General features: G+C 43.3%; 2 protein-coding genes across 3 annotated transcripts in view; both read right to left on the reverse strand.

Annotated features, from left to right (window-relative positions):
• Positions 1 to 6,930: 6,930 nt before the first annotated feature.
• Positions 6,931 to 10,001, reverse strand: LOC126400074 (uncharacterized). Of its 2 annotated transcripts, none has more exons than XR_007570946.1 (2): positions 7,983 to 10,001; positions 6,931 to 7,949 (listed from the first exon to the last, which is right to left on the reverse strand). XR_007570946.1 is itself a non-coding variant. In XM_050060510.1 (2 exons), exons 1-2 carry the CDS (start codon positions 9,998 to 10,000, stop codon positions 8,093 to 8,095), a joined length of 1,752 nt encoding a protein of 583 aa, XP_049916467.1. In that variant the 5' UTR covers position 10,001; the 3' UTR covers positions 6,931 to 8,092. The 2 variants fall into 2 exon arrangements, 1 of the variants encoding a protein (XP_049916467.1); XM_050060510.1 differs by having other exon boundaries at positions 6,931 to 8,897; positions 9,054 to 10,001.
• A 511-nt stretch (positions 10,002 to 10,512) lies between these two features.
• nyap2a (neuronal tyrosine-phosphorylated phosphoinositide-3-kinase adaptor 2a) overlaps positions 10,513 to 17,073 on the reverse strand; it is a 20,509-nt gene continuing 13,948 nt past the window's right edge. The window contains exons 4-7 of the mRNA XM_050060481.1: positions 15,287 to 16,360; positions 12,983 to 13,123; positions 12,739 to 12,851; positions 10,513 to 10,774 (exon numbers count right to left, since the gene is read on the reverse strand). Coding sequence (XP_049916438.1) covers positions 10,544 to 10,774; positions 12,739 to 12,851; positions 12,983 to 13,123; positions 15,287 to 16,360 — 1,559 coding nt within the window. The 3' untranslated portion in view covers positions 10,513 to 10,543. The remainder of the gene's footprint in view (positions 10,775 to 12,738; positions 12,852 to 12,982; positions 13,124 to 15,286; positions 16,361 to 17,073) is intronic.

Raw genomic sequence — 17,073 nt, forward strand, 5'->3', positions numbered from 1 at the left:
GAACATTAATGATGTCTTGCAAAACAGTGTTGGTGATGATAATGATGATGATGTTGTAATTACTTTGCCGCCACATCAGAGATGTGCATCGCACACCTTAAACCTTGTTTCATGTACTGATATTGACAAGTGGATACTGTCAAGACCAGAAACAAAAGCGATATACAGAAGTGCCACGACCAAACGCACAGCCTTATGGAACAAGGCTAGCTGTTCAACTGTGGCTGCAGAGACTGTCGATGATGTCATCACAAGAAAGCTGCTAGTCCCTTGCACTACGAGATGGAACTCGTTTTATGATGCCCTTGCTTGAATCTGTGAGATATAGTCGAGCTGAACACCATCTCCCTCCAAGTTCGGGTTGAAAGCCATCACAGAACGAGAGCATCAGTTCCTCAGGGAGTACTGTATGGTAATGAAGCCACTAACAGTAGCCTTAGAAATTCTTCAGGGAGGAGACAACTGTTTCCATGGCACACTCCTACCCACGCTGGAGACATTGATGTTCAAGACCCTGGATCTGAAGAGTGGTCTGCAAATCCTCATCGACCTTCCAGAGGCAATTGTTACAGTAAGAACTAGTATTTATCTTTAAATACATTAAATACATCCATACATTATAAAAAAAATATAATGTAAAATGAAATATATTTATAAACATACTCATAATGTGTAATGCTCTGTGTGTGTGTGTGTGTGGGGGGGGGGGGGTAGTCAGTATAATATGTCCTTTGCATTATATATCATTGCAGGCAATCAAAACGAGTTTTGCAGAGGTGCTGGAAAGCGAGAATGGCGTCTTGGCTGCTGTGACTCTGCCCAGGTTTAAACTACGTTGGCTGTGGACACAGGACAGGAAGGACAAGGCCAAGGCAAGTCTGCTGGCAGAGTGCCAGGAAAGTGCTAGAGATGAAGACCAGCAAACAGGTGCTACCAGCACAACAACACGCACTGACTCAGCCACAGAGTAGGGCTGCATGGTATATGCAGAAGACGGTAGAAATTATATAAATTTGGCCCACGGTAGAGATTTGCGCTCTACCGTCCTATCATCGATGACGGCCCACGGTAGAGATTTGCGCTCTACCGTCCTATCATCGATGACGTCATCGCACCTGCCTCAGTGCGAAAATGGCTGCGAGCACAGAGACAGCGGAGCAAGAGGAGCTGGTTCACGTTCGTGATTTAGCGTAGCACGTGCAACATGTGTTGCTGGAGAACTTGTGAGTGAGTGAGTTAATGTCTTATGAACAGCCCCGGACTTCTCAGACTCTTTTAGCGACTTACCGCTCAGAGGGAACTCATTCAGTGTCTCCTCTGGCAGCAGCACAGCGTCTCTCCCTCTCCTCTCTCGCCGTGCACACACGGGAGTTGGTTTTCGGCAAGAGAGTTTGTCATAAACCTTTGGTAATGTAAACCTATGTGACGCTAGGGGCTCCACAAAAAACTCCATATGTGAATGTGTGATAGTTGTGGTATCATAGCAGCCTGTCACAGGTTACAGCGTGATGATTAGAGGAGAAATGGCAGAGCATAAAGGTCCAGGTGGAAAAAACACAACTCAGTCATTTAGGATTTTGCTAAAAGAAGGAAATTACCTTTTGATATAGATCCCAGGGGACATTTTGCACCATAGAGTACTGGGTTTTAATTTTGAGTTTTGAGATCTGCATTCTGCACAATAAATGCTCTAAAAAATACATTATATCTTTGCTTTTGTTGTTGTTGTTTTTTTTTATCAATTTAGCTTTGCTAAGGGACTACAAAACCCATTCAGAAACACTTCTATTATAACTTTTACACTTAAATTTATACCGCGATATATACCGTTACCGTGAAGGGATTCGATTTATACCATGATATGAATTTTAGGTCATACCGCCCAGCCCTACCACAGAGGATGAGTTCTTTTCCTTTGAGGATGAGGATGACACCTCTGCTACTGCCGAAAGTCAAGTCGCGGATTATTTCAAATCAGGAGCACAAGGGATGGACAGTCTTAATGGATTTCCACTAGTAAAGAAAATTTCACTCAAATACAATGCAGCCACTCCATCCAGTGCCCCCATGGAGAGACTGTTTAGCCTGGGGAAGTTCGTCTTCACTCCAAAGAAGAACAGGCTCTCTGACCAGAAGTTTGAAAAGCTTCTACTTTTAAGATACAATCACTGGTGTAAGGGCTAAGATGGTCACAGTAGATGACTGGGTTGGCTGGGTGGATGAATGAATGCATGCATGCATGGATGGATGAGTGTTAGGAAGGAGTGTATGGATGGATAGATGAATGAATGAATGTTTAGGAGCTAAAGTTGGATTTGTCAAGTAATTCATATTGCTAAACTGTTTCTTTTGTTTTTAAAATACTTGAAGTACAGTATGTCTACCAGTTGTGGTCTGTTGAGGTGCAATAAATATTAAAAGTTCTGTGTAAGTAGCTGTCTATGTAGTTCTACTCTATGCAACTGGCTTGTGAAACCCGCTTAGAAAAAATTCCAAATTCTTAGACATATTTAAAAAAAAGAAAAAAAAAGAAAGAGTAACGCAATAGTTACTTTCCCTGGTAAATAGTTACTTTTATAGTGGAGTCATTCAGTTACTAACTCAGTTACTTTTTAGGAGAAGCAACTAGTAACTATAACTAATTACTTTTTAAAAGTAACATGCCCAACACTGTCGCTGACAGACATCACTGAATAAATCTGAAACCTTTAAAGTTTCCGTCCATGTTCAGACTGATTTCTGCCGTCAGATAATAAAACACATTCATCACATACTGAAACATCTGACTGTGGATATAAACTCTGAGCTCAGCTCTCTGTCGTCATNTGTGTGTGTGTGTGTGTGTGTGTGTATATATACACACACATATATACAGTGCTTAACAAACATGTAAACATACACACACACACACACACACACACACACACACACATACATACACCTATATGTGTGTGTATATGTTTACATGTTTATATATTTGTGACAGTGTCTCCTCACCCTCCTCTGGTCGCCGTCCTCTCCCTCCTGGTGTAGCACGGACACGGCTGACTCCACCGCCGTCTCCATGATCAGCTCGGCCTGACACAGGAAGGTCTGCGTCCGCTCCATGACGGTAAACTCAAAGGGTTACCGAGACACCGGGTCGTTGCACGGTCCCGCTTCGGCTGAGTGTCTCTAACTGTGGGACAAAGTTCGGATGGTTGTCTTCTGTCTTTCTCTCCAATATGGCGCCGAAATACACATCCGGTTCACCGCCAGGCACCGACCTTTCAAAGTAAAGTGCTGTGGGGAGATGACCGCTGGAATATTTTATTTTGAAGGTCTTCACCGGAAGTATAAAATATCCGGAAAGATTCAGGATCAGGCCCTGATCGCAGGCGCTGGCTGCCTCCGAAAGGCCAAGTAGTATAGATGGTAGTAAACCAAATTAGTATGTAGTATGTCCGAAACCGTAGTAGGGAGGAGTAGTATCTAGTGGTAGTACGTAGTAGTAGTATGCAGTATGCCAGTGGGCCTTTCGGACGCAGCCCCTGATCTCAGACCCTAAATCTGAGTCTGGTGTTCTGCAGACAAATCACTGTCAGAGAAATATTAAAAATAAATAAATATATAATGTGTTTTATATAATAAATAAATGTAAATCATGTTCGTGTTTTAATATAATAAATAAATTAAAATCATATTTGTGTTTTAATATAATAAATACATTAAAATAATATTTGTGTTTTAATATAATAAATAAATGTAAATCATGTTCGTGTTTTAATATAATAAATAAATTAAAATCATATTTGTGTTTTAATATAATAAATAAATGTAAATCATATTTGTGTTTTAATATAATAATAAATTAAATCATATTTGTGTTTTAATATAATAAATAAATGTAAATCATGTTCGTGTTTTAATATAATAAATAAATGTAAATCATGTTCGTTTTAATATAATGAATAAATTAAAATCATATTTGTGTTTTAATATAATAAATAAATTAAAATCATATTTGTGTTTAAATCATATTTGTGTTTTAATATAATAAATAAATTAAAATCATATTTGTGTTTTAATACAATAAATAAAATCATATTTGTGTTTTAATACAATAAATTAAAATCACATTTGTGTTTTAATATAATAAATAAATTAAAATCATATTTTTGTTTTAATATAATAAATAAATTAAATCATATTTGTGTTTTAATATAATAAATAAATTAAAATCATATTTGTGTTTTAATATAATAAATAAATTAAAATCATATTTGTATTTTAATATAATAAATACATTAAATCATATTTATGTTTTAATATAATAAATAAATTAAATCATATTTGTCTTTTAATATAATAAATTAAATATTATTTGTGTTTTAATATAATTAATAAATTAAAATCATATTTGTATTTTAACATAATAAATAAATCATATTTGTGTTTTAATATAATAAATAAATTAAATCATATTCATGTTTTAATATAATAGATAAATTAAAATCATATTTGTGTTTTAATATAATAAATAAATTAAAATCATACTTCTGTTTTAATATAATAAATAAATTAAATCATATTTGTGTTTTAATATAATAAATTAAATATTATTTGTTTTAATATAATAAATAAATTAAAATCATATTTGTATTTTAATACAATAAATAAATTAAAATCATATTTGTGTTTTAATATAATAATTAAATGTAAATCATGTTCGTGTTTTAATATAATAAATAAATTAAAATCATATTTGTCTTTTCATATAATAAATAAAATAAAATCATATTTGCGTTTTGATATAATAAATAAATTAAATCATATTTGTCTTTTCATATAATAAATAAATTAAAATCATATTTGTTGCACTTTATATGTTGTTGATTTAACTGTTATTTATGGTATGTCTGTCTGTCTTTTCATGTGAGGACTACGGATAGAAATTAGCTTCTAGCTAAATCCGGCATATTTACATGACGTCATGTATTTGTACCGATTGTTCATTAATATGCACTGTCCTCTTCAAATAAATTGAAGAGGACAGTGCAAAATAAATAAATTAAATCATGTTTGTGTTTTAATAAAATAAATAAATTAAAATCATCAAAGTTTTAATCAGACTTAGACTTTAATTAGACACAGGAAGTTCATCATGCTGCCTTTTCTCTTTAAACATTCTGATACATTTCATCGGGGCTGAACGCAGCTCAGTTTTATTCGCTCCACGACTCAGTGGACGCCTTCATTTTCCCATCATTCATCAGTGACTCCTGACAAGACAACGTCTTTGAAGACAATTGTCATAATGGCCAAACAGCGTGATTACAACTTCCTGCTCCATTACATCATGCCCTGCAGCCAGAAAGACTCTTTCGTAATGACTGACGCCGGGTTGATCTTCTGTGGAGCGCTGCCCACGCCCAGCACCCAGCATCCAGCGTCCAGCACCTAACGGCCAGTGCCTAACGCCCACGGCCCAGAGTGCAGGCCAACTCATGGTCTACAGCGATAGTTTAGCATCTTTTTTCTGTGAGTGAATCTGGAAAGAAAACAGAGGAAATGTCCGGTGACCGGTTTGGTGGTGGGTCAGTGATGGTCTGGGGAGGCAGATCCTTGGAGGGTCACACAGACCTCCATGTCATAGCCAACAGTACCTTGAAAGCTGTTAGGTACCAGGATGAAATCCTCAGAATGACTGTCAGACCTTACGCTGGTGCAGAGGGCGCTGGGTTCCTCCTGGTGCAGTGGGCCCTGGGTTCCTCCTGGGTTCCTCCTGATGCAGAGGGCCCTGGGTTCCTCCTGGTGCAGAGGGCTCTGGGTTCCTCCTGGTGCAGTGGGCCCTGGGTTCCTCCTGGTGCAGTGGGCCCTGGGTTCCTCCTGGTGGAGTGGGCCCTGGGTTCATCCTGGTGCAGTGGGCCCTGGGTTCCTCCTGGGTTCATCCTGGTGCAGAGGGCCCTGGGTTCATCCAGGTGCAAAGGGCTCTGGGTTCCTCCTGGTGCAGAGGACTCTGGGTTCCTCCTGGTGCAGAGGGCTCTGGGTTCCTCCTGGTGCAGTGGGCCCTGGGTTCCTCCTGGGTTCTTCCTGGTGCAGAGGGCTCTGGGTTCCTCCTGGTGCAGAGGGCTCTGGGTTCCTCCTGGTGCAGAAGGGCTCTGGGTTCCTCCTGGTGCAGAGGGCTCTGGGTTCCTCCTGGTGCAGTGGGCCCTGGGTTCCTCCTGGTGCAGAGGCCTCTGGGTTCCTCCTGGTGCAGAGGGCTCTGGGTTCCTCCTGGTGCAGTGGGCCCTGGGTTCCTCCTAGGTTCCTCCTGGTGCAGAGGGCCCTGGGTTCCTCCTGGGTTCCTCCTGGTGCAGAGGGCTCTGGGTTCCTCCTGGTGCAGTGGGCCCTGGGTTCCTCCTGGTGAAGAGGGCCCTGGGTTCCTCCTGGTGCAGAGGGCCCTGGGTTCATCCTGGTGCAGAGGGCCCTGGGTTCCTCCTGGTGCAGTGGGCCCTGGGTTCATCCTGGTGCAGGGGGCTCTGGGTTCCTCCTGGGTTCCTCCTGGTGCAGAGGGCCCTGGGTTCCTCCTGGGTTCCTCCTGGTGCAGAGGGCCCTGGGTTCCTCCTGGTGCAGAGGGCTCTGGGTTTCTCCTGGTGCAGTGGGCCCTGGGTTCCTCCTGGGTTCCTCCTGGTGCAGAGGGCTCTGGGTTCCTCCTGGTGCAGTTGGCCCTGGGTTCCTCCTGGTGCAGAGGGCCCTGGGTTCCTCCTGGTCCTGGTCCTGGTCCTCCTTTTATCAGTATAAACTGATCAATGTTCAGAGAGAATTAATTTTTCAGAGTCTAAAATTTAACCAGACATATAATTTATAAACTGAACTCAGTGTGTTCATATTAAAACATTTAATCTCGCCGTGGCTTCGAGCTGATTCACAAACACAGGATTCACCAACACGTCCCAGAATGCTCTGACATCATGCTAATCAATCAGCTCATCATCCATCTATAATCAATTCAGTGCATTCATCACATCATCTCTGTCTGCAGACACCTGTCAGCCACCGTGCCCAAAACACTCTACCTCCAGGTGACCCTCACACATTAAGGCAGGTAATGGATCACACAGCTGATTATTGATCACACAGCTGATTATTGATCAGTGAGCTGATTATCTAAAGTTGGATTGAAAACCAATCCTGTCCCTCACTGGCTGTTTCTGTTCTGTTTAGAAATCAAACAACTAGAGTTTAACTGAAGTTAAACTGTAGTTAAATTAGAGTCCAGTCAGTGTTATGGAACGATGGCTGAAACCATCCAATCACCACCAACGTGCCAAAATATTTTTGTTTTAAAATAGTTTTTTTTTCTTTAAAAAATAAAAACATCACTTCCTGTTTTTCTTCCACACAGATGAGCATTACAGATTCTTTTTTTTTGTAAATATAAAAACATTTGATCGACAGATTTTGGTCTTTTTTTTCACATCAAGAACAGTTTATAAACATTTTTCTCTTTTTACAGTGCTCTGCTACACGACTGTCAGACTTTAAAAAAACATCTGAATCTTTTACAGCGGTCAGGTACAAAAATAACCAGTAAAAACACAAAGAAAAAAAAAGCTCTGCTACACCTGTACGGCCACCTGATGACCACCTGACAACCACTTGAAGACCACCTGATGACCACCTGTGTGGCCACCTGTACGGCCACCTGACGACCACCTGTATGGCCACCTGACGACCACCTGTGTACAGGTGGTCATCAGGTGGTACAATCACCTGACAACCACCTGTATGACCACCTGAAGACCACCTGACAACCACCTGTACGGTCACCTGACGACCACCTGAAGACCACCTGACGACCACCTGAAGACCACCTGTACGACCACCTGAAGACCACCTGTACGGCCCCCTGAAGACCACCTGACGACCACCTGAAGACCACCTGTACGGCCACCTGACAACCACCTGTACGGCCACCTGACCACCACCTGACAACCACCTGTACGGACTTGTACAGCCACCTGACCCCCACCTGTAAGGCCACATGATGACCAGCTGACGACCACCTGTAAGGCCACCTGACAACCACCTGTACGGCCACTTGACGACCACCTGTATGGCCACCTGATGATCACCTGTACGGCCACCTGCACCCACCTGTATGGCCATCTGACAACCACCTGTACGGACTTGTACAGCCACCTGACGACCACCTGTACGGCCACCTGACGACCACCTGACGACCACCTGTACGACCAGGTGCCTGTACCTGTTCGGTCACCTGTATGGACACCTGACCACCACCTGACGACCACCTGACAACCACCTGAAGACCACCTGTATGGCCACCTGACAACCATTTGTACGGACTTGTACAGCCACCTGACAACCACCTGTAAGGCCACACAACGACCACCTGACGACCACCTGTATGGCCACCTGATGACCACCTGTGCGGCCACTTGATGATCACCTGTACAGCCACCTGATGATCACCTGTACGGCCACCTGCAACCACCTGTATGGCCATCTGACAACCACCTGTACGGACTTGTACAGCCACCTGACGACCACCTGTACAGGCACCTGATGACCACCTGTACGACCAGGTGCCTGTACCTGTTCGGTCACCTGTATGGAAACCTGTACATGTACGGCAACCTGTACGGCCACCTGCACAGACACCTGTACAGACACCTGTGCGAACACCTGTACCTGTTCTGCCACCTGAACAGACACCTGTACAGACACCTGTACGGACACTGCATGGACACCTGTACCTGTACGGACACCTGTATGGACACTTGTACCTGTTTGGCCACCTGTGCAGACACCTGTATCTGTTCGGCCACCTGCACAGACACCTGTATCTGTTCGGCCACCTGCACAGACACCTGTACGGACACCTGTACGAACACCTGTACCTGTTCGGCCACCTGAACAGACACCTGTACAGACACCTGTATGGACAACTGTACCTGTATGGACACCTGTATGGACACTTGTACCTGTTTGGCCACCTGTATGGACACTTGTACTTGTACGGACACCTGTACGAACACCTGTACCTGTTCAGCCACCTGAACAGACACCTGTATGGACACCTGTACCTGTATGGACACCTGTACCTGTACAGACACCTGTATGGACACTTGTACCTGTTCGGCCACCTGTGCAGACACCTGTATCTGTTCGGCCACCTGCACAGACACCTGTTCGGCCACCTGTATGGACACCTGTACCTGTACAGCCACCTGTAAAGACATCTGTTCAGCCATCCGTACGAACACGTATACCTGTTCGGCCACCTGTACAGACATCTGTTCGGATACCTGTATAAACACCTGCATCTGTACCTGTTTGGCCATCTGTACAGACATCTGTTCGGACACCTGTATAAACACCTGCACCTGTACCTATTTGGCCACCTGTACAGACATCTGTTTGGCCATCCGTACGAACACAGGTACTTCTTCGGACACTTGTACAAACACCTGTACCTGTACCTGTTCGGCCACCTGTGCGGACACCTGTACGGACACCTGTACCCACACCTGTTCAACCACCTGTATGACCACCTGTACCTGTTCAGCCACCTGTAAGGCCACCTGTACAGACACCTGTACCCGCACCTGTTCAGCAACCTGTATGACCACCTGTACGTGTTCGGCCACCTGTGCGGACACCTGTACAGACATCTGTTCGGCCATCCATACGAACACATGTATCTGTTCGGCCACCTGTACAGACAGCTGTGCGGACACCTGCATAAACACCTGTATGACCACCTGTACGTGTTCGGCCACCTGTGCGGACACCTCATTATCATCATCATCATCATCATCATCATCATCATCATAATGATTATCACCATCACCATCATCATCATCATGGTCATCATCATCATCATCACCATCATCACCATCACCATCACCATCATCACCATCAGCACCATCATCATCATCATCATCATCACCATCAGCATCATCATCATCATCATCATCATCATCACCACCATCATCATCATCATCATCATCATGACCACCTGTACGGACACCTGTACAGACATCTGTTCGGCCATCCATACGAACACATGTATCTGTTCGGCCACCTTTACAGACAGCTGTGCGGACACCTGCATAAACACCTGTATGACCACCTGTACGTGTTCGGCCACCTGTGCGGACACCTCATTATCATCATCATCATCATCATCATCATAATGATTATCACCATCATCATCATCATGGTCATCATCATCATCATCATGGTCATCATCATCATCATCATCATCATCATCACCATCATCATCATCATTATCATCATCACCATCATCATCATCATTATCATCATCACCATCAGCACCATCTTCATCACCATCACCATCATCATCATCATCATCATCACCATCAGCATCATCATCATCAAGATCATCACCACCATCATCATCATCATCATGATCATCACCACCATCATCATCATCATCATCATCATCATCATCATCATCATCATCATCATCATCACCACCATCATCATCATCATCATCATCATCATCATCATCATCATCATGTCTCTCTGTGGTTCAGATGGCAGTGTCCCAGAACACGGTGGTGCTGGTCTGTCCGGCGCCAGAGGAAGTGGGCGGGGCAGAGTATGGCGGCGGCTGCTTCCTCCTCCAGCTGGGCAGGATGGGCATGCTGTCCTGTTTACACAGATTCTTCTCGGGCCGCTGGCGAGCTTTGATCTCACGACACAGAATCCTCTTCTTCTCTATCATCTCCATCATGGTGGCGTCTCCGCACAGCCACGGCATCTGCAACAGCAACACGTCCTTACTCGTCACTTATCGATCACTTATTGATTTGTTATTGATCACTTACTGATCAGTTATTGATCACTGATCACCACTGCTCGCAGTGGCTGATCGTGACTTTGTTGTCATATGAAGTCTCTGAATGTTTGTTTTGTGTCTTTTCATTGATCAGTTTGTAAATTAAATTTTCATTTAATCAGATTTTCTGTTGTGAACAGTAAAAAATTAAAGTTATTAACAAAAAGATTCACGTTTTTCTGACACTGAAACTTGTTAATATGAATATATGAACGTGTTAATTTACACAAGTTCATGATGTTTGAAATATGTGTTGATGTTATTTATTGTCTAGTGATTGGATGCCGAGGACTGTCAGTATGTCATGTGACTTCATCTCAGGTGGGCGGGGCTTACTGCCATTAAAGGCTCTAAAGTCTCAAAAGGTAGACAGACAGACAGAAAGATAGACAGACAGACAGGTACAGACAGACAGACAGACAGATAGACAGACAGACAGGTACAGACAGACAGACAGACAGACAGAACGGTACAGACAGACAGACAGACAGATAGACAGACAGACAGGTACAGACAGACAGACAGACAGACAGACAGGTTGTCAGTATGATGTCAGTGTCACACTGGTTTATTGACAGATGATGATGACAGGTTTAAAAAACAGTAAATACAGATTTTAATCAGATCGTCAGCAGGAAGTAAAAATCATCACGTTTGAGTCTGAAGTTTGAGTTTGTAGTTTGAGTCTGTAGTTTGAGTGTGAAATTTGAGTTTGTAATTTGACTCTGTCGTTTGAGTCTGATGTTTGAGTTTGAGTCTGAAGTTTGAGTGTGAAATTTGTGTGTGAAGTTTGAGTGTGAAATTTGAGTTTGTAGTTTGACTCTGTAGCTTGAGTTTGTAGTTTGAGTCTGAAGTTTTATGACATTAAATATTTTATTGTCGGACTCATAAGCATTTATTAACAAACACACAGTTCCAGACTTTATTTAAACATTTATCATCATTTCGAGCCGAAAGATTTAAAAACAGACGAATATGTGGTTTTATTTTGAAGGAGCAGTTTGTGATTCTGATGGCTGATTGTTGAGTTGCAGTCGACAGATATAGATGACCGCTGGTAGTCGGACCGTACCTCAAAGCGTCGGTAACAGACGACCTGTGAATGAGTCTTAATGATCAATGTCCAGAATTACACACTGCACCTTTACAAGGTAGAACAACAAATAACAAACAACAAACAATGAAGGACATCAGAATATGAATGAATTCTCTCTACATGGCATAGAGGGGTGCGTCTTTATGATGGTAGGTGGAGTTAGTATGGGGTGGGTTGGGTTAGAATAAGGTGAGATTAGAGTTTGTATCAGTGTAAAGACATGTAAAAAAATACATTTTAAAAGAAATTCAAATTAATAAAGTGCTCCAGTGTGAGTTCAATGTTAGCATAAAGCTAATTACATGTTAGGTTAATGTTAGCATAGAGCTAATTACATGTTAGGTTGATGTTAGCATAGAGCTAATTACATGTTAGGTTAATGTTAGTGTGAAGCTAATTACATGTTAGGTTAATGTTAGTAACGAAACTTTGTCTGATTATTAAAGCTTTACAGTTCATATTTACAGATTCATTTTCAATACAAAAAACATTTAGTTGAAATATTTTACACAAAACTAAGCCACTGATCCTTTGAACAAAGAAAACACTTTGTTTACATGTTGAATTGTTTACTAGTTTTCATGTTTACAGTTCAGATGTGAGTCAGCTGATGGATCGAAGCTTCTGTCCGTCTGTAAAGCGTTTTACGTTCTGTCGTTCAGTGACGGTGAATCCTGCGTGAAAATATAAAGTCTGTGTTTATTTTATTGTTTTAATTAGACTGATGTTCGTCCTCTGGCAGACAGACAGGTAACAGACAGACAGACAGACAGTTTTACAGGTGTGGTACCTGGCTGAGGGCGGGGTGATGTGGTTCATGCTGATGGCGTTGTGGCGTTCCACCTGGAGAAGGAACTCCTGATGTTGAGGCTGAACGGCCTAGTTTACACACTGACTTTGATTCTGCAGACAAAAATATTTATATCAAAATGTTAAAATCTTCAGATTGTATGAGGGACATCAGTGAGACCACTCTGTAAAACTAAATTATAAACTATTCGATTTAAAGTTCATGTTGTAACTGCCTGAGTCACCTCCTCCTCCTCCTCCTCCTCCTCCTCCTCCAGACAGCATCATAGTCGGACTGACAGACGATCTTCCCATCCTGCTGGATCCTGGACTGGACTGTCCGTCTCTGTCTTTACTGCCATGTCTGGGCAGAGACCTGGAGTCTCCTACAGAGACAGAGACAGAGATAGACACAGAGACAGGAAACAGAGACAGGGGACAGACACAGACATGATGAAACAATAAAACCACCTGCCTTGTTTCCTCAGAGGTTTCAGAGGATTTATATGTCCAACACAATGCAGATATCAATAAAACCCTCAAATTCAGAGAAGCAGCAGAACCAAAGCAAATTTGAGAAAAGAAAAATATAACTTTAAATAATAAAGAACGTATGAGAACTGGTGAGAAACAGGAAGAAGACAAACCTAAAGAACTCTCCAGGTTCTTCCTCACAACATTTGAACCAAAGTGAACTTTTCTCTTAGAACGTGTTTGAGGCTGCCGCAGGAAGTGACAAAATGCAGGGAGGAAGTCACAGAGAACCTGATTTATCAGTCCAACCTGTTGGCAGGAGAGTTTGATATCCTATTCTCTGTGCATACTGTAGTTCCTGTTTTATTTTTAAAGACTAAAATGGCCTGTCATTTCTCTCCTGATGACTCTCACCTGAGCTCGTTACTCACCTGCTCTTGATTTTACCTCCTGTGAACCCTGTACATATAAACTCCCCCTGTTCGCTGCTGTACCGCTGTGAGGTTCCAAAAAACAGAGGGATGTCGTATGCTGTAAAGCCTCTGAGGCAAATTGTTATTTGTGATATTGGGCTTTATAAAAAAAATTGACTGAATTGAATTGTTCTCCCTGTTCTTGGTTCTACCTCACATCAAAGGTCTCTATGGTTCATGACTTAACCTTGGTTTTATCTTTCAATTTTGTCATCTTCCTGTCTGCGTCTGTTCGCTCTGTTTGGACCGACCTTAAGTATTTGAGTGCTGGACTCATCAGTTTGAGTCAAGACTGACTCTTAAAGTTGGGGCTGGCTCTTATAGTTAGGACTGGCTCTTATAGTTAGGACTGACTCTTATAGTTAGGGCTGGCTCTTATAGTTAGAGCTGAGTCTTATAGTTAGGGCTGACTTTTATAGTTAGAGCTGAGTCTTATAGTTAGGGCTGGCTCTTACAGTTAGGACTGACTCTTATAGTTAGAGCTGAGTCTTATAGTTAGGACTGACTCTTATAGTTAGGGCTGAGTCTTATAGTTAGGGCTGGCTCTTACAGTTAGGACTGACTCTTATAGTCAGGACTGCCTTTTATAGTTAGGACTGGTTCTTATAGTAACGGTTGGCTCTTATAGATAGGACTGACTCTTATAGTAAGAGCTGACTCTTATAGTTACGGCTGACTCTTATAGTTACGGCTGACTCTTAAAGTTAGGACAGACTCATAGTTAGGACTGGTTCTTATAGTTAGGACTGGCTCTGATAGTTAGGGCTGGCTCTTATAGTTAGGAGTGGCTCTTATAGTTAGGGCTGGCTCTTATAGTTAAGACTGGCTGTTATGGTCAAGACTGAGTTTTATAGTTAGGACTGGCTCTTATAGTTACGGCAGGCTCTTATAGTTAGGACTGACTCTTATAGTTACGGCAGGCTCTTATGGTTAGGACTGGCTCTTATAGTTAGGACTGACTCTTATAATTAGGACTGACTCATAATTACGGCTGACTCTTATAGTTAGGACTGGCTCTGATAGTCAGGACTGGCTCTTATAGTTAGGACTGGCTCTTATAGTTAGGAGTGGCTGTTATGGTCAAGACTGAGTTTTATAGTTAGGACTGGCTCTTATAGTTACGGCAGGATCTTATAGTTAGGACTGACTCTTATAGTTACTGCGGGCTCTTATGGTTAAGACTGACTTTTATAGTTAGGACTGGCTCTGATAGTTAGGACTGACTCTTATAGTCAGGACTGTCTCTTATAGTTAGGGCTGGCTCTTATAGTTAGGGCTGACTTTAATAGTTAGGGCTGGCTCTCATAGTTAGGACTGGCTTTTACAATAATAATTAAAAAAAAAGGTTAGTGTTAGGGTTTGGGGTTAGGGGGTTCCTTACAGTTAGGACTGCCTCTTATAGTTAGGGCTGGCTCAGGGTTTTCTTGGACCAGCCTGTAGTTAGTGGATTGAATTAAACTGCCCCTCCTGCCTTCTGATCCATTCTTCATCACCTGTCTGCCTGATGTAAAATTGATTTAATAAGGATGGAGTACTGTTGTGGTACTGTGGAACAGATGGAGTACTGGTGCAGGACTGGTACAGTACTGGTGCCGGTCTTACCTTCACTCCCTCGGCTCTTCCTGCCTCCTGATCCTTTCTTCGTCACCTGTCTACTTGAGGTAAACAGGTTGTTGAGTTCATCCAGTGGGCTGGTGGGAGTCTGTGATCTCATCGAAACATTTTGCATGGAGCCGTGGGTGGAGGAGGAGTTACTTAGTTTTGCCCCGCCCTCGCCAGCCCTCTGTGAGGATGAAGAGGAGGAAGAGGATGAACGAGGCATACTTCCTCCTGCCATCAGAGCATCGTATGGTGGCGGTCTCTTAAGGCTCAGAGGAGTCAGAGAGCGACCCATGCTGACTGGAGACGGACATGCTGATTGGCTGCGAGGGTAACCATGACCACTGTGGGTGGAGCCAGAGGACTTGTAGAGGTTGGAGGGGAGAGGTGGAGCTGATGAACGGCCAGAGGATGTGATGGTGTGGGTGGAGGGCAGATCCCGGTCCCGGTTCCGGTCCCGATCTCGGTCTCGGTCTCTGTCTCGGTCTCGCTCCTTGCGGTGGTGGGTGGAGCTCTGTGAATGCTCCACACCACCTGACTTGCTGTAGGAGACGTTATCAATCATGGGCAGTCGGGTGACGTCTAAAGGGGTGAGGGGGGACTCGTCAGAGTTGGGAGAGCACTGAGCAGGGGCAGGGGGAAAGACGAGCAGTGGTGGACGGTGAGTCAGGAGGTTGGGGAAAGGTGGTGGGATGTCACAGAGAGAGCCGCGGGATGCCCAGGCTTCAGGATCCATGATGGCGGAGTGAGCGTCCTGCAGGAAGTCCTCCAACATTGGGTATTTCATCTCCTCATACACCGACTCGCTCTGCTCATCCTCCACAGCTTCCTGACCTTTCAGTTCCCGCAGGATGTTTCCCACCATCTCGATGTAGACGGGTTCCTCGTCGTCTGTGTCTCTCGAGGCCGGACTCTGAGTCTGGGACGAAGATTTGTCCCATCGCAAGGAAGACTTTTTGTTGCCATGGTTATGAATATAAGATTCATCGAAGGAGGTGCTGAGCTGAGTGTTTGGATTCCTTTTGGGTTTTGGTGGAGGCATCTTCTTGTAGTCCTCACTGTAGAGATGGCATCGAGCTGCAAGGAGACAGAAAGACAGACAGAGAGACAGATGGACGGACAGACAGAGAGACAGACACATGAGACACAATGACAGCAGCATCTCTTCCTAATGTAACTTCTTAAACATGCAACTGTCCATTTATTCCAGGGGGTGTCATGTTTAATTTACAGGTGTCATGTTTAACTGACAGGTGTCATTTCTAAACAGCAGGTGTCATGTTTAACTAGCAGGTGTCATGTTTCATTGGCAGGTGTCATGTTTAACTGACAGGTGTCATGTCTAAACAGCAGGTGTCATGTTTAACTGACAGGTGTCATGTTTCACTGGCAGGTGTCATGTTCAACTAGCAGGTGTCATGTTTCACTGGCAGGTGTCATGTTTAACTGACAGGTGTCATGTCTAAACAGCAGGTGTCATGTTTAACTGACAGGTGTCATGTTTCACTGGCAGGTGTCATGTTTAACTGACAGGTGTCATGTCTAAACAGCAGGTGTCATGTTTAACTAGCAGGTGTCATGTTTCACTGGCAGGTGTCATGTTTAACTGACAGGTGTCATGTCTAAACAGCAGGTGTCATGTTTAACTGAAAGGTGTTATGTTTAACTGACAGGTGTCATGTCTAAACAGCAGGTGTCATGTTTAACTAGCAGGTGTCATGTTTCACTGGCAGGTGTCATGTTTAACTGACAGGTGTCATGTCTAAACAGCAGGTATCATGTTTAACTGA

The sequence above is a fragment of the Epinephelus moara genome, chromosome 2 (assembly GCF_006386435.1).
Source record: "Epinephelus moara isolate mb chromosome 2, YSFRI_EMoa_1.0, whole genome shotgun sequence".
Taxonomy (NCBI): Eukaryota; Metazoa; Chordata; class Actinopteri; order Perciformes; family Serranidae; genus Epinephelus; species Epinephelus moara.